The sequence below is a fragment of the Lipotes vexillifer genome, unplaced genomic scaffold (assembly GCF_000442215.2).
Source record: "Lipotes vexillifer unplaced genomic scaffold, Lipotes_vexillifer_v1.1 scaffold911, whole genome shotgun sequence".
Lineage (NCBI taxonomy): Eukaryota > Metazoa > Chordata > Mammalia > Artiodactyla > Lipotidae > Lipotes > Lipotes vexillifer.
The window spans coordinates 1,544,564-1,563,036 of NW_006781377.1; the positions used below are offsets into that span (position 1 = coordinate 1,544,564).

The 18,473-nt window shown below is 37.3% G+C and overlaps 1 protein-coding gene across 2 annotated transcripts in view; it reads left to right on the forward strand.

The window, feature by feature from the left end:
- Positions 1 to 11,683, forward strand: part of RERG (RAS like estrogen regulated growth inhibitor) — a 100,484-nt gene extending 88,801 nt beyond the window's left edge. The window contains exons 2-4 of one of the 2 annotated variants that reach the window (XM_007454620.1): positions 1,031 to 1,087; positions 9,656 to 9,729; positions 11,270 to 11,683. In XM_007454620.1, the coding sequence (XP_007454682.1) occupies positions 1,031 to 1,087; positions 9,656 to 9,729; positions 11,270 to 11,677 (539 nt within the window). In that variant the 3' untranslated portion in view covers positions 11,678 to 11,683. The remainder of the gene's footprint in view (positions 1 to 1,030; positions 1,088 to 9,655; positions 9,730 to 11,269) is intronic. The other variant, XM_007454621.1, reaches the window with a different exon arrangement.
- Positions 11,684 to 18,473: the final 6,790 nt, after the last annotated feature.

Here is an 18,473-nt window from a genome sequence, read left to right on the forward strand (position 1 = left end):
TGGGCCCGTGAGCCGTGGCCGCTGAGCCTGCGCGTCCGGAGCCTGTGCTCCGCAAATGGGAGAGGCCACAACAGTGAGAGGCCCGCATAACGCAAGAAAAAAAAACAAAAAACAAAAACAAACAAACAAACAAACAAAAAAAACCATTGTTTTCAACTATAATACAAGAATAAGAAAATGTTCAGCATGTGTCCCATCGGTTTTTTAAGGACAATAGAATCCACCTCTCTCAAGCATCGCTCTTTTTCTGACTCACCTTCTAGTTAAATATTAGCCAGAGGGCCTTGGCCTTTAGACAATGGAGAAATTACAGGCTTCGGAAACAGCCTCTTGAATTCACATCCTGACTCAGCCACTAACTAGCTAGGTGAGCTTAGTTAAATGAGTTAACCTCTCAGAGCCTCAGTTTCCTTATCTGAAAAACGGGGTCAATCTTAGTACCTGCCTCTCAGGGGTGAAGTGTTGGTCGAGGAGATCATGCAAGTGAAGTGAATGGCATAGTTCCAGATCCTGACTGTAAGTACTTTATTGGCCTTACTTTTGAGAAGCTTTAGTGATTCACTAATAAAATCTGTAATTTTGAATATTTTTTATAATACAAATATCTTTTCATTACAGTAAAAATCATCACATTTTCACTGGTCTTTATCAATCATTATCAGTATTCAAACTTTAGACATCCATATTGTAATGCTTTATGGCTACATTCATTGTTCTGCTAAAAACTGTATATGTGTGCATTTTCACATTGTGATGCTTTTAACTCTGTGACTAAAGGAACAAATCTAAGATGTTCATTAATGCACAACAAACCATTAAAACATTACACCAATTTTTAGGCCTCAATATGAATTTTTAAAACTATCTGAATAAACATAAATCGATATATCGGGTTTATATTGAATGGTTTATATGCCCAGGAAACATAAAACACATATAGTTGTATGGGCTATTTCTCTTTCCTGATGAGGGTAAGAACTATAAGAAAATTGACAAATTTGATTGAAATGTTGTCCTTTTTTTTCCACAGCTCTCGTAGTGAGATTTCTGACCAAACGGTTCATCTGGGAATATGATCCCACCCTCGGTAGGTCAAATTTTGTTTCATCCTTCTGTCTGATCAAAGTTTTGACCCAAAAAGAGAGAATGACATTTTCTGTCGCAACATTTTTAAGCATCTTGCAGCTATTTGGGAAGTGCTTTATCAAATCATGGGCAGAAGCCCTGTAGGAAGATGGATGTGTGTCGCATGCCGTCTGTGCTTAGACCCCTGTGGAATTTTAATGCATAGAATGAAATCAGGTCAAACCAGAGGCAAGAAGGAAACGGGTACAACTTGATGCTCTTCCATCAGTGAACGTAGCATCATTCTGGTGGGAGAAAGAGGATGCAGCGGTCGTGGCTAATCGGGTGTGGGAGAGCATGGCACGGGGAGGAGAGGGTACCAGTAATATAAAACTTGTGAATGCTCATTCTGGGAAAATGTATAAATAAACTCTGTTTCTCCCCCTCTTCTCGCCAATGAATCTGATTTAAGCCCATTTAAAAAACAAAAAAAGCAGCGGCAAAAATTGATATCTGTGGATCTTGAAAGTAGCAGTAGTGTTAATGGATGAGGTATTCGTCACATGTATTCTTCATAGTCCAAAGCAGAGTACTTCTTCGTAATCTACTTAGTTCTCATCTTCAAAATAACACTGGGGCTTCCCTGGTGGCGCAGTGGTTGAGAGTCCGCCTGCCGATGCAGGGGACGCGGGCTCGTGTCCCGGTCCGGGAAGATCCCACGTGCCCGTGAGCCATGGCCGCTGAGCCTGTGCTCCGCGGCGGGAGGGGCCGCAGCAGTGTAGAGGCCCGCGTACCGCAAAAAAAAAAAAAAAATAACACTGAAAACCCATGGGTTCCAAATAAGCTATGATTTGACTCTGAATTAAGCCTTTGAGGTTTTGTTTGTTATGCTTCGGGACCTCAGTTGGTTTTGTAAGGGTCAACGTCTTTGAAACCCAGATGAAGAGCGAGAGGCATACATCATTTCATTACCAGGCACAGTGTCCCAGACCCAGCTGGCCTTACTCAGAATGATGAAGTGGGGCAAGGTGATTCCTGGTTTGTTTTTTGTTTTTGTGTTTATCACTACAGGGTTACACACATTCAGTTTAAAAGGGGGCTTTCTTTCCCCTTGTGCCTCCTTTCATTGCTTTCACTCATTCATCTGACAAGTATGTATTAAATGCCTCCATGTGTCAGATGATTCTAGGTGCTGAGGATAAATCAATAGGCAGAGGGAGAAAACATGGGCTTTGGTTGAACCTACACTCTAATGAAGAGAGAAGAGTCAAAAAACAAATATATACATGTCAAATAGTGATAAGCATTACAAAGGGAAGCTGAACAGGGAAGGGGATAGAGAGTGATCTTATATTTTATCTAATCTTTAACTTTTTAATCTATAGAATTTATTTTAGTGAGAAGTAAAAGGTGAAGACCCAACATCTTTTCCAAATAGTTGACCAACTGTCCTCCTATTATTTACTGAACAATCCCCACCTTTCCCCACTGCTTCCAATGCTGCCTTTTTTTCATACATGGGATCATGTATGTGAGGATGCAGTTCTAGATTTGCTTTTCACATCCAATGCCAGTACCACACTCTTTTGATAATTGTATGTTCCTGAGAACATGTTGAAACCCAGTAGAGAAAGCCTTCCTTCTTTACTTTTTTACAGAATTATCTTGGCTACTATCTCTAGTTTATTCTTCCAGGTCAATTTTTAAAACTCTATCATAACGACATAATTTTTATTGGAATTGCATTAAAACTATAAATTACTTTGAGAAGATTCACAGCTTTAAGATATTTAATCTTTTAATCTAAGAGAACAGCACGTCTCTACATTCATTAATATCTCTGTTTTTGCTCTTAAAGAAAGTTTTTCAACATCAATAATTTTTGACATGTTTTAATATAGCCACAATCTAATCTTAAGATGATATATATGGATCTAAAAATGCACTTGGTTTGAAAAAATCATTCATTATCTATTGTTTGCCCCACCTAAGTAAATGCTTACTCTCCTATTTTTATTACTTATCTAAGTTTTATAAAGATTATAGTTCCTGAGAATCTTGATAATTTATGGGAGTTTAATAGAAAAATACTAATTTTATTTAGCTGTACCAGTACATCTCAACGAAAGATGAAGCTTCTAAAAAATGATCTCATAAAATTTTTGAGCTCTCTCTGAATATGTTCTAGTAACTAATGTTACTTTTTAATTAGTCTTGGGTGAACATTTTCCCTTTGGTTTTATTCCTTCTGAAAAACGACAGCTATTAATAGAAATCTCCTGCATCAGTTATCTGTAACTCGGGCTTCCTTCACTAAGAATAATGAAATTTTATCGACTGACCTTGTACCGTGCTGCTCCAAAAGGACTGCAGCTGCTAGGCAGCTAGAGTGCTCATCTGACTTAAGGAGTATCAGATAGATGACTCACTCCCAGGTGAGGCTTTCATTCAGTCACCCTGGAAACTGGATGTGTGTGTGTGTGTCTGTGTGTGTACACTCATGTACTAGAAGCCACTAATATTCTAGCCTACAGGAGTTTCCAATCCATCTGATTCAAAATGAGCCAAGCGTTTCCTGTATGTAACTTCATACTATTATTATAGAGTTTCAAAACCACCACCCAAAGGGAAAGCTACCTTAGAAAGTAAAATGGCATATTTTCAAAAAACAGTTTTGAATTCTGAATGCACAGCCTTCCTCAAAAACATGGGGCCTTTTATTCAACCTGTAACAGAATTATTGCTCCATGAGAAGCTGAAGACGATGAACACTATTCAACGTGTTAACAACACGGGAATATCTATTGCTCTGAGCTAATTCTATAAAGAAAATGCTTGCTACAGATAATTCTTGCTTCAGATAATTCTATAAAGAAAATAGCAAGTGATTCCCAAAATTTAGATTTTTTTTTTTTAAGGAGAGGAACTATCACAGGAATTCCAATTAGGGATGGAGGCTCAGAGGCTGAGGGAGAATTAAACTCACATTCTGGTGGCACTTACATTTCATAAAAGAAGGAAATATTATTAGCCTCCAAGTGTTTTGAAGGATATAATCTAAGAAAAAATTCAATCCCTTACATTGGACAATTTTAGTTTTCCTTAAATTTTTCTCATTTCGCCATGGACCAGTGAAATCTTTGTCAGAGGCCAGAGCTGGTCTGTGAATTGCACTCGAAAACCACCACTGGAGCCTATAGGATTTGGGACTTGGACCACCTAACCAGAAAAAAACCCTGATTGATGGAGGTGGCAGCAGTGTTCTGGGTGCAGGACAGCTTCTATGTTCTGATTAGATTCCAAAAAAAGAACTGAGTCTCTACCTCTGAGAGTCATATAACCTTCAGAAAATGCTGATCATGGTAGAGAACACAGACAAAGGCTTAGATCATGTACAGTTGTGTGTGTACGTGTACTTATGCTTGTTGGGGGCAGTTGGAGAGAGAGAGAGACTACTACTAGCTAGGAGGCACCCTACTCTGTGTTTGAATGGATTATGGTGTCTCTACTTGGTTAGTAAAGGCTCAGACAAGAGTGAGGGTAGGAACTGGGAGACATATTGGACACACTGACACTTTGATTTTGAGATTGGTTCTTCCTGACTGCATTACAATTTCCTCTGCTTGGAAAGGCTCATTCTAAGAGAGAGACACACCCAGAAAAAATGCTCTCAACTGTTTACTAAAGCAGAGGTGCTCAGACAACTCACAGACCTATTTACTATTGGCACAGCAAGGAACTTTGAGATCGTCATTTGGCAAATAAGGAAGCAAGTCCAAAGAAGTAAATTTATCCAAGATTACATGGCTAGTTTGTGGTTAGACCAGCAATAGAACTCCAGTTAGTACAATTCCCACTATAGCATAAATCAACATTACTAACTGTCATTGTTACTGTACTAGCCAAATGTCCATATTAATATGTTAAAATTTGCAGAAGAGCTAAATTAGTGAAAGGATTAATCACACAAAACATCCCTTTGAGCATCAGTTTCTTTTAGTATACAAAATATACTTCTGTTTATAAAATGGTAATGAATATAGGTTATAAATCATGTATCTCTCATATACAGTGAACTTCAGATATATGTTTAATATATATATATTCAATATGCCTAATTCCATCTTGAAACTAATATTGACCAAATATACAATATTTGGTTCATTTCAAAGTATCTCTTAAACAATCATTCTCCCTACCATTCAAGAAAAAAGACTAAAAATTATCATTCTCTGTTAGTATGAAAAAAAGAAAAGTGTTTCCACCCTCCAAACACATACACATTTATTCTTATGTTTTAGAATGAATAGTAGAATTTCACTCCAAAGTACTTAGTACATTTTTTTAGAATTATCTTCGGATAATTCTAGCACACGATGTACAACATTTTGCCTCTGTAAGCAGTGTTTCCACTGTTTTACATGTAGACATGGGCTCCTAATGAGAGAGAGAAGGGGCTAAAAGAAAAAAATGCTTCAAATGGCATGAAACCAGTGTTCAGCTTAGATGAAATCACTGCTGCCACCCGCTGCTCTGTCTGTGGCTAACATTCCCTCATTTCCTGCCTTTCAACGTTTCCGTTTCGGTTAACAAACAGCCAAAGAATCGCACAACTTCATACCATTTTCATTATATTTTATTCTACCCCCACTGTGACCTTCTGTGGTTGAAATACATATCCTATTTATCATGGGGGCAACTGAGAAAAATGTCCCTGTCTGTCAGACAACTTTTGGTGCAAAGAGATGGGCTAGAGCCCGGAACTCTGTTTTCCAGGCTCCAGGGCTGATGCCGGTCCTTTCAAAGGGAAGGCAAAGAAAGGTCACTGCAGAACAGTGGAGAGAGAAACAAAAAGGGCATGGATCCTAGCTGTGTGCTGCCCTCTGGCCTCTCCTCTTCAGGCTGGAGCACTGAAGATGAAAAGGAAATAACTGAGAGAAAACTTCTAGATGAGTAGTTACTGTAAATGGTATTTTAGAGCATTCAATTAGACAAAACAATAATCTCCCATTTAACATAGAAGAGTAGGGGGATGGAGTGATCTAGAATTGAGAATCATTGTACATACCACATAAGGATTATGTATTATAGGAAAATGACAGTAACGTAAAATACACTTGTTAAAATCTATTGAACATAATCCCATTTTCATTTTTTAAAATGGAGGAATAGTGATTCACAATAGTATATTAGTTTCAGGTGTACAACATCGTGATTCAATTTTTTATAGATTACACACTATATAAAGTTATTCTAAACTATTGGCTATATTCCCTGAACTGTACATTTATTTACAATAGCCAAAATATAGAAGCACCCTAGATGTCCATTACCAGGTTATCATTTATATGTGGAGTCTAAAAAAAACAAAACAAACAAAACTTCGTTTAAAAATTTTATTTTTCAGAAAATACATTCACAATGGGCCATGCCTATGGCAATGATCATTACGCACGACTGATGGCAGGTCGAAGGCTAGCTTGGCTAGCTTATGCTGCTTAGTTAAGTTTCCTTTCTGTGGTTTCTATTTTGAGTAGGAGGTTTGATTTACAACAAAGTTACTTAAAACTGTGGTCAGAAAAGAACTGTAAAATAGTTGATGAGCTGAAGAAACGAAAGTCAGAAACATGAGACAGATAGAGAGGAAATGAAATAAAAACACTGGTTTACTGGCTACCCTGATGAGAAAGAAACTTCTAGGTTTTAGTTAGTTGCTTGGTTAGTGATTTGGGTACTTGAAGTGCAAATAATTGAGTTAATTGAGTTAATACTTAAGTTAATCATGCTGCTGTTTTCCTGGCACCATGTCATGTGTATGTGAAGCCTTTATATTATTTCACTTTATTTTTCCTGCATCCCCTCTTCTGACATTCATTGCCCTCCTCTTTCCCATAGGTACATAATCTAACATGGTTGCTACTTAGTACAGTGGTTCAAAGCCTAAATTCCTAAAGCCAATCTTCTGGGTTCCAGTCTCAACTGTACCATTTACCACTTAACACCTGTGTGACCTTCAGCAACTTATTAAATGTTGTTGTGCCTCAGTTTCTTCACATAAAATGGATCTGATAGTAATACATCCTGCATGAAATATTTGTAAGGAATAAATGAGTTAACATAAGTAAGGCATTTAGAACCATTCATGTTCAAATGATAAGCAGTATGTGCTAGCTATTACATATTTTTTGAAAAAAGTATTTTTCTATATATGCATATACTTTAAGTTTATATACATTTTATCATGCTGTAGATCTACCTATAGAGGTAATCATGTGGTTGTTTTTTCTTTAGTCCTTTAATGTGTTAATTGCACTAATAGTTATACACACTTTGCATTACTGAAATAAACACTTACTAGTTTATGATGTACTTTTCTTATTACACTGTTGGATTCAACTGGGTAATATTTTATTTAGAATTTCTGAATCTATGTTTAAGAATAAAATTAGCCTACAATTTTTTTCTCTTTTCTCTTCATATTACTTTTGCAATACTTCTTGTCCGAGTTTGTGTAATGGGTAGCTATTCTTCTTTTTTTTTTCCTAGAACAGCTTGTTTAATGTTTAATAGCAATCTCTGATAAAGCCAATTGAGTGTAGCTATTTCATTATGATGAGAAATCTACAATCAGCATTTAAATTTCTTTACCCAGTATTGATCTACTTGTGTTCTATTTCTCATTGCAACAATCTGTGTATTTTTTTCTCTCACAAAATTTATCAGGAGTTTGAAATTTGTTTGGTATACAGTTCATAATATTTTATTTTTATTACTATTTCACCAGAATGTGTAATTATTTTCCCTTTTATGCTAAATTTTGTTTGATCGCACTTTCTCTCTTAATTTATTAGTCAGTATTGCCAGATTTTTACCTTTCCTCCACCCACCTTTTTTTTTTTTTTTTAATTTTTCAAGCACCGTGCTTTGGTTTTGTTAACCTTATCTAATGTTTTCTCTTTTACTTCTTTCCTTATATCTTCTTGGATTTATTCTGTTTTCCTCTTCTAACAGTTGAGTTGAATAATTTGCTCACTTTTTTCAGTTTTTCCTTTTTGTCATGTCATCATTTGGAGTAAGACAAGTACATTAGCTCACTCAAACCTGCCTCTGGTCTCTTCCCCCGCCTCCAACCTGATATATTGTTGTTATCTAGAACTGTAATTCTGGATTGCTTTTGTTGTAGTTTCATTGCTTTGCTTGACTCCATTAGGATCTTGAATTCAGTTTTGCTGATGAGAAGCCCAGGGTCAATCTGAATCACACGCTTTTGTAGGTGATGTGCTTTTTTCCTTTAGATCCTTTAAAATTTTCCTCTTTGTCATTGATATCCTTACATTTTGTTGTAATAGGTTGAGACGTGGGACATTTTTCCTTGTGTGTCCTGTTAGTTCTTTTCTAAAATTTATTTTATTGAAGTATAGTTGGTTTACAATATTGTGTTAATTTCTGCTGTCCAGTGAAGTGATTCAGTTATACATGCATACATGCTTTTTCATATTCTTTTCCATTACGGTTTATCACAGGATATTGAATATAGTTCCCTGTGCTATACAGTAGGACCTTGTTTATCCATTCTATACTGTCAGTCCTTTTGATATGAAGTTGTTCAATGCCTATCATCCTGGGAAATTCTCAGTCACTACCACCTCAAATATCTTCCATTCTCCTATGTATTTTATTCTCTCTTTGAGGCTCATTTTATAGTGGAAAATAACATGTCTATTTCTATTACCCATATCTCTTATATTTTACTTTCACATTTTCCTTCTTATCATTTACTAGTGCTTTCAGGGAGAGTCCTTCAACCTGAACCTCATCAACTTAATCAGTTATTGAGTGCTTTATGACAGTTGTTCTAGTTTTCATATAGAGCAGCACCATTTTAACTTCTGGTTTCCATTTCACGTTCAGGGCCACACTCAGCCACCTAGTGCACTTGGCCCTGCTAACTTCTCCTGACTCCAGCAGAGCTTGGGGACTACTCTGATATTATCCTACCAGCCTCCGGCTGGTATTGAACTGCTACCATTTTTCTACCTTGAAGAGGCAACATGAACTCTGCTTTGTTCCCTCTCCCCTCCATGCTGCCCAGCCCTCCTCCATGTTGGGTAACTGTTCCTCACCAACCCCCAGTCACTGGGGTCCAACCACCTTCTACTGCCCCAAGGGTCCCTTATAGCTTTACACAGTCATTTTTTACATGGATAGCCATCCACTTCCCTCTAATGTTTATTACATTCCTAGGGTTGAGGTCTAGATAGAAATGAACAGCTTCTGTCTATATGCCATCTTGTCTGGAACAGGAATTAACATGATTCCAGAAACTGGATTTTTAGGAGTATCAAGGTAGAATGCACTTGTGGGAATCACGTTCTCATTTTAGGATGTAGAGGCCTCATTCTAGAAGGAAGAGAGCATCAGGAAGCTGGCCTCATAGGAGAATAAAATAAGAGGCAAAGACTTCCTGGGATGCACATTCCCTTATGCTATAAAAACAGACATACTCCTGTGACTGATTTGTAATTCTAAGCATCAAATTAAATCATGCACTTATTTACCTTTTCACCTTCTTTTTTGCTCCTTTCCTCAGAATCAACCTACCGACACCAAGCAACCATTGATGATGAAGTTGTCACTATGGAGATACTAGATACTGCTGGCCAGGTGAATGAAAAATAAGCTAAAATATTTTCTGGATCAAATAAAAATGAGATGTGCATAATATGAACAAAATTAAGATACTTTCCTATAATTAACTAATGATGCCTAAAGACTTTTTAAATTTAATTATCTATTTATTTTAAATACAATATTAACTTATTTGCAACAGTATTAACTTATTTTCATATGCATCCTTATGTAAGTTACCCAGTATTCCTAAGGGGTTTTGAAAATATCATAACATTCACATAATATCATCTAGAATAGAATTGCCCACCTATATTTTGGGGAGTTGGAGAGATCTCCCAAAACTCCCATTGGAATGCTGTGATAAAGTTAAATAGATATCATTACTGGAGAAGTTCTCAGAGCCTTAATATGCTTATGTATAAGGTGAATCTTTAAGAAATTTACTATATATTATATTCTAAACTTATATGACCTTAGAATCTTTTTTTGGAATACTTTAAGAATCCCTTCTGTAATACTCTTTTCAGACCTCACCACATCCGACTGAAAATTTGAGCCACATCATTGAACAATAGTAACTTATTTTAAAATGAAACTAATATAAATTTGTTTTGTAGCCAGTCGTTCTGAAATTATAAACAAGTTCATAGGTAGGTTTGGTTCCCAAGATTAGGCATGACCACTAAGAATGAGAGTTAGGCAGCTGAAGGATTTCATGGTGCTTTTCAGTTACTTGGGATCCCAAGAAGACTTGAATTAAAATATTTAATCCAAGAAATATACTTGCAGCTAATTATACAGTTTTCCTTCTCATCACTACCTGCTCCCTATATATGCTCTCACCTTCCAGCACTGATTCTAAAGAGAGGCAGCAGGGAAATACTTGCCTGCAGAAATCATTTGAGCCTATAAAGGCAATGCATTTTCAAATCACACGTGCTACCTTCTTAGGAAGAAGGGATCACCCACTTTGAGAATCACTGCAAATGAGGTTCTGTCATTATTGGGACTGCATAATATTTGGAGGGCGTTGAGATAGAAAAAGAAGCCAAAATCCCCAGGCTTTGAGTTTGACTCTCTATACAATTTTTCACTGTTTTTCTGTCCTGGGGGCTAATTGTCTCTAATCTAAAGAGAGAAAAAAATTTTTTTAAAAATCAAAACCACTTCACTATGCCGTGCCTCTAATTCTGATCTCAAAGGATGGGATAAGGTCTACTTGTCTGTTACCTATTGGCCAATTCTTTATTTGTGATGAAAAGTCTCAGAGGCAATATGCTCAACTAAGAGTATAATTTCTTTATAGTTCTTGGGATTACACACTTAATGATGTGGCAAGAAAATTAGAAGCCGAAAGTTAGGTTCTATGCAGTTAGAAAATGTTTAGTTCCCTAAGTAATGCTTCTACTCCAAACTGATTGAGAAGGTCAGCTTGTTCAGGCAGACTACCAAGAAATTTTAATGACACTGAATATAAGGAATAGTCATTAAGGGATCAGCATTAGCATTTGCAGCATCTATACATGGCAATTACTGCCAGGTCTCCCGACTGCCGTATTTTCCTTGCCAACAGGAAGACACCATTCAGAGGGAAGGACACATGCGATGGGGGGAAGGCTTTGTGCTGGTCTATGACGTTACTGACAGAGGAAGTTTTGAGGAAGTGCTGCCACTTAAGAACATCCTGGATGAGATCAAAAAGCCCAAGAATGTGACTCTCATCTTGGTTGGAAACAAAGCTGACTTGGACCACTCCAGACAGGTTAGTACAGAAGAAGGGGAGAAGCTGGCTACAGAATTGGCATGTGCTTTTTATGAGTGTTCTGCCTGTACCGGGGAAGGGAACATCACCGAGATATTCTACGAGCTGTGTAGAGAGGTACGTCGCCGGAGGATGGTCCAGGGCAAGACGAGGCGACGCAGCTCCACCACGCACGTCAAGCAAGCCATTAACAAGATGCTCACCAAAATCAGCAGTTAGGCAGCTCTGTTCTTGTGAAGGCCCTGCTCAGGTGGGTTGGGTAAACGGAAACACTTTCTTGCCCTTTTTCCCTTTTTTCTCCCCTCAAATAAAAGAAAATACTCCATTCCTTGTTCTGACTCTGGGAAACATCTGGGCTTCCCACTGATCCCAGCCTCCCATATGTTGGGAAGTTATAGAGTGTTTTAATGCAATTTCAGTGCTGACAATCTCTCTTTTGCCTGCTTGAATGAAATATGCTCTTTTGCAGTTTGAACATGTAATCACCAGATTCTGCAATGGCTGTGTTCATATTAAGCTATTTTTAGGCATCTTCACCTTGCTTTGATAGGTGGAAGTCTTTTCAAAGGCATTTTTAAATTCCATTCCTTGTCAAAGTCTACAAATGATCACCCTAAAAGTCTAAGAAAATAGAAAATACAGTGAAAACACAGGAAGAGTACCTAAGATGTTGGACCAGGGAATAGAGCCTTAGTTTCTATTTGAAGTGAGGATTTTTCTGAATTATCTTAAATCATCTAGTTTTTCTTTAACCCTTGTTTTGTTCTTAAATTCAAACATGCTCTCACAAAGTTTTCCATTGTCATAGAGAGTTTCATTTCAATTTGAGTTGGTTCTCTCCTTGATCTATTGATCATTGCACCCTAATTCTTCTTCTGTGGCTCCAACAAGATTTAATTATAACAAAGGCAGCAGGACCCCTCAATTCAAATCCTCCTGGACCATTTCTCACCAAGCCCAGGGCGATGTAAAGACGAAAGGAATCTTTTCACCAAGCCCTGACTTTATTGAATGCTAACAGAGGATTTGGAATTAGAGGTGTCTGGTTCATTTCTCTCTCTGCTTTTCATCTTAGAAGAAAGACAACATTCAAAACAACAGGAAAATTAAGAGTGAGGCTTAACTACCCTTCCATTGGGGAGCCCAGGCTTTGTGGCAGGCACAGTAAGAAGAACCAGCCTCTGATTCATTAAGTTGACTATGTGGCTTCTAATATTTCAGATAAATTAATTCACTTAGGAGAATTCAGAAAAGAATGAGTGATTAGAGTTCCCTATACCTGAATAAATGCATATAAAACAGATTCTTATATTGAGAAAGTACAGTCTATAATTGATAAAGCTTTATGATTCTTTTTTCCCTATTATGCCCCCATATATCAAGATTTGGGCACTTTATTTTAGAAGAAAATATATATCTTTTACATATGTGTGTATTTATAAATGCATAGATATATGTATAAAAAATTGTAAGAGTTGGAGGCTTTAATTCACCAATGCATTTGGACAACTCAGTGTAACTGACTATTTTACGTGAATATAATAAAAAGCATAACTTTCACATTCTGTCACATTCAGGCAGTCTTTCTTGTGATAACATAAAAAGTTTGTAGTTTTAGGAGAGACTTCAAGAGATTGTTGGATTGCAGAGCTGACAAATCAGTGAATGTGATATAGAAAAGAAGCACCTGAACAGCTCTGTTCTCATGAAGGTCCTGTGGAGGTGGGTCAGGTAACTGGAACCACTTGAATATAATAATAGCTACATTTTTAGAGTGCTTAGGTGCTACTTTAGGCGCCTTATGTATTATCGCATCATATTCTCACAGTACCCCTATGCAAGAGATAGTGTTATGATCACAGTTGTAAGGATAAAGATATTGAGCCACAAGGGGAAACAAGGTTGCACAGCTATTTAGTGGGCAGAGCCGGGATTTGAACCCAGAGAGGCAAAGTCAGACAGTAGAGCCCATACTATGATCCACTATGGTATATTAGTAGGCTGAGATATGGCTCTTGTTCTTGAGCTGTGGGATGAAGACACAGGAAGGAGAAAATGTAGGGAAGACTTGTTTCATTTATGCGTTCATTCATTCACGAACAAATATTTACAGATAAACTGGGCATGTAACTTGACATGTTAGTCCATTTGATGGTTTCTGAGCTGAACCCGGAAGAATACAGTTGACCCTTGAACAATGGGGGGGATTAGGGGTGCCGACTCTCCACGCAGTTGAAAATCTGTGTGGAATTTTTGACTCCCTCCAAAACTTAACTACTAATAGCCTAATGTTGACCAGAAGCCTTACCAATAAAATAAACAGTCGACTGACACATATTTTGTATGTTATATGCATTATATACTGTATTCTTACATAAATTAAGCTAGAGAAAAGAAAATGTTATTAAGAAAATCATAAGGAAGAGAAAATACTTTTACAATACTGTACTGTAATTATCAATACCGTAAGTTTACATCATCGGTTTACAAGATGAATCATCTGTCAGTACCTACAACAATATTGTCTTATATGATACAAAACACTGTAGATGTAATACGTATTACTAACGCTAAATGTCAAAAATGGAAAGACCATGTGAAAAAGAAATTCATATTTATTTCATGTATTGATAACGAGGAAGCTGCAATAAGAATGCTTTATGGTAGCCTAGTGTAATCAAAATGATTACTTCACGATAGCCTAGCCTATACACTAATGAATGAATGGTTATAATAGTATGGCATACAGTATTACAGTCATATTCATAATACAGTATTGGAAACATTTACATTTTTTAAAAAAACACTTACCCATGACGATAGGCTGACAGGTAATTTCTTCAATTAGGAGAGAGCAGTATACTGTACTGTAATGTAATTTTTTGAAAACAATGTTATAAAATGGTAAGAAAACTAACACATTATTAATTTTATATTAAATATCACTCACCTTATGCCTATGTAAGGATAGACTAGTATCTACGTGTTTTATGCATTCATGACATACCTTTTTCTTAATTATTTCTATATTTCTAGGCTATGAGTTTTGTCGGCAGGTTTTTTCATATTATCACAAATCTCCAAAAATCCTTCCAGTATGTTTGTTGAAAAAAAAAAAATCCACATAGAAGTGACCCATGCTGTTCAAATCTATGTTGTGCAAGGGCCAACTGTATGTACAAGTTATCCAGGAAAGAAAGATGGTGAAAATATCTAGGCAAAAAGAATAGCGTGGAACCAAAAGATGGAGACATGAAAGGTGATGGTAAGTATAGTAATTAAAAGAGTTTGGAGAGCCACATGTATCATTCTTCAGCAAGAAAAGGTTAGGGAAGCAGAGAGAAGGGATTAAGAGAAAGAAAAAGGATAAAGGATTTGGAAGTAAGAAAAAATATCAAAAATTCATAAAACGACAAGTTTAGGTAATTGCATCTTAAAGGACCAAGTAGGTAACTTAGCTGTAATTCATTTTCAGTCCATTTAGACAAGGGTAGGGAAAATGAAAGCAGAGTAAAATTGTTTTTAAAATGTCCTCTTCTAGAAACATAGTCTCTTTCATTCTCTCATACTATACTTGCAGATGAAGCTCAGCCAGTGCCCATTAACAGCATGCTCCTAAGGAGGCCTACTGTGATACCTGGATGCTATCTTAAGTCAAACACTAAGGAAGTGAAATTCACAGTCACCAATACCAGCATCTTCCTTAGACATACGCATACAAATCCAGACCTGTTAAAACATAGAACCACTGGCAAAAGTACCAAGTGGTAATTACAGAAGAACATGAGATTACACAAATATAAATTAGTTATTCCTCTCATGCCTCAGGTTTATCCACAAATGAAGATTATAAACAAGTTGGGTTTTTTTCACACAGTATTTTAATGCTGGAAACGTGTGTTCTTGAACAATAATGATGAGTTGTTATCCTCACACTACCACTACCAACGTTTGCTTTTTGGTAATTGCTTTTCTTTCAAGAGTCAAAAGATTTTTTTCTATATATTGTGTTTGTACTCATATGCCTCACAGCACAGAAAGAAGAGACCCATTAGTCAGGACCTTTCTTTTAAATAATATGTGTAATACGTACATATACAAAGATAAACACAACATCTTGCATTCTAAGTATGATACCAAACAAGCTTTCTTCTTAAAACAGCCTATGCTCACTTTGAGGATAAGGAACTAGTCAGTTCACTTGGCCAAATTTAATCAGAGTAAAGTTGAATTCAGAGTAAAGTTGTCCTGAGCTAATATCTTATTGGGACAGTCTGAGAAAAAATAAAGACAAATATTTTTTTCTCCATAGGTTTGACATGCTACATTTAGCAAATTCTGTATTCCCACATATATGGGTCTATTTTGAGACTGTTTGTTCTGTTTCATTGGTCTGTTTGTTTGTTCATGCTCTAGAACCATGGTCTTTTAAAATTTGAGCCTGGTAATATAATTACTCCTGCTATAACATGTTTTTTTTTGGTCAGAGAGCATTTGCTCTTTATTTTCATGTAAATTTTATGTTCACCCTGCATTACCATGTAGTAAGGGTGGTAAACTTGCTTCGTTGTGACTGGAATAATGATACTCCCGGGGTGATCAAAATTAAGAATAAATTTTTTGGTTTGGACATTATTGTACTCTGGGACTATATAACTGTTGGGTCTAAAAATAGAATCAGAAGGAAGATTTTCTGTTAGTGATTAGAACCCAGTGTCTATTTTCCCCCCAGCCTTATTGAAATATAATGGATAAAACATCGTGCAAGTTTAAGGTGTACAACGTGATATTTGATACATGTGTGTATTGCCAAATGATTACCACAATAAGGTTTGTTAACATGTTCATCACCTCACATAATTACCTTTTCTTTTCTGTGGTGAGACTACTTAAGGTTTACTGTCTTAGCAACTTTGAAATATATAAAACAAGTGGTGTCAGCACCCAACAACACAAAAATTGCAATGTCTGGCATCTAGTCAAAAATTACCATGAATGCTGGAAATAGGAAAATATGACCCATAAACAGGAGAAAAATCAATAGAAACATACCAAGAAATGCTAGATGATAGCATAACAAACAAGGAACTTAAGACAGTTATTATAAATATGCTACATATGCCTAAGAAGATAGAAAGAGACATGAACATTATGAGGACAGAAATGAAAGCTATAAACAAGTCCTAATTGTAACTTCTAGAGATGGAAAATACAGTATCTGAAATAATAAAACACTGAGTAGGATTAACATCAGATGAGATCCTAAAAAATATTACCGGTGAACTTAATGACATAGTACTTGAAACAATCCAAAATGAAGCAAAGAAAGGAAAAAAGACAATAATAAACAAAGAATCAGTGACATCTGAAACAAAATCAAGCAATCTAACATACATATAATGATATTCCCAGAAATAAAGGAAAGGGATGGTGGGATAGAAGAAAGTATTTGAACAAATAACAGTGAAAACTTTCTCAAATTATAAGCTCACAGCTCCAAGAAACTCAGTAGACACCAAGTAAAAAAAGCAGAGGCAACACACCAAGGAACATCAAAATCAAATTCCTGAAAAATAATAAAAAAGAGAACATTTTAAAAGCAGCCAAGGGTAGTGGGTAGTGGATGGAAACACATATGTACAGTGGAACAAAGGCTGATAAAATGTAATTATATTATTTGAAGGTAGGCAGTGATAAGTTGAATGAGTATATTATAAATCTTAGAATGACCATTAAAAACAAAAGCAAGAACAAAAACATAGAGAGATGTAGCTAATAGGTCAACAGTGTTTATAGAATGGAATCATAAGAAATACACAATTCAAAAGAAGGCAGAAAAAAAAGAGGAAATAAAGGAACAAATAACAGATGGGATAAATAGAAAATAAGAGCTAGATGGTAGCTTTAAACGTAATCATATTTTTAACTACATTAATTGTAACAGGTGGGAATAGACCACAGAGGGTCTCAAGGGAACATTTCTAGGATGACAGAACTAGCCTATATTATGATTGCTGTGGTAGTTATATGCCTACATACATTTTCTAAAGCTCATCAATTTGTAAACTTAAAATTAGCTTCTTTATTGTATGTGAATTATATCTCAAAAATATTGAGCAGAAAAAGAAATATATCTTTCAGTTGGGAATTCAGCAAGGAGGGCACATCAAAGAAAGCTATTCTGAAAACTATTTAAAACAAATGTTCAGGGGAGACCAAGATGGCAGAGGACTAAGACGTGGAAATCACCTTCCTCCCCACAAACACATCAGAAATACATCTACACGTGGAACAACTCCTACAGAACACCTACTGAACGCTGGCTGAAGACCTCAGACCTCCCAAAAGGCAAGAAACTCCCCACGTACCTGGGTAGGGAAAAAGAAAAAAGAATAAACAGAGACAAAAGGATAGGGACGGGACCTGCACCAGTGGGAGGGAGCCGTGAAGGAGGTTTCCACACACTAGAAGCCCCTTCGCGGGCGGAGACTGCGGGTGGCGGAGGGGGAAGCTTCGGGGCCGCGGGGGAGAGCACAGCAACAGGGGTGCGGAGGGCAAAGCGGAGAGATTCCCGCACAGAGGATCAGGGCCGAGCGGCACTCACCGGTCCGAGAGGCTTGTCTGCTCACCCGCCGGGGCGGGCGGGGCTGGAAGCTGAGGCTCGGGCTTCGGTCGGAGCGCCGGGAGAGGACTGGCGGCGTGAACACGGCCTGCAGGGGATTAGTGCACCACGACTAGCCAGGAGGGAGTCCGGGGAAAAGTCTGGAGCTGCCGAAGAGGCAAGAGACTTTTTCTTCCCTCTTTGTTTCCCGGTGTGTGAGGAGTGGGGATTCAGAGCCCCGCTTAAAGGAGCTCCAGAGACGGGCGCGAGCCACGGCTTAAAGCGTGGACCCCCAGAGACGGGCATGAGACGCTAAGGCTGCTGCTGCCGCCACCAAGGAGCCTGTGTGCGAGCACAGGTCACTCTCCACACCTCCCCTCCTGGGAGCCTGTGCAGCCCGCCACCGCCAGGATC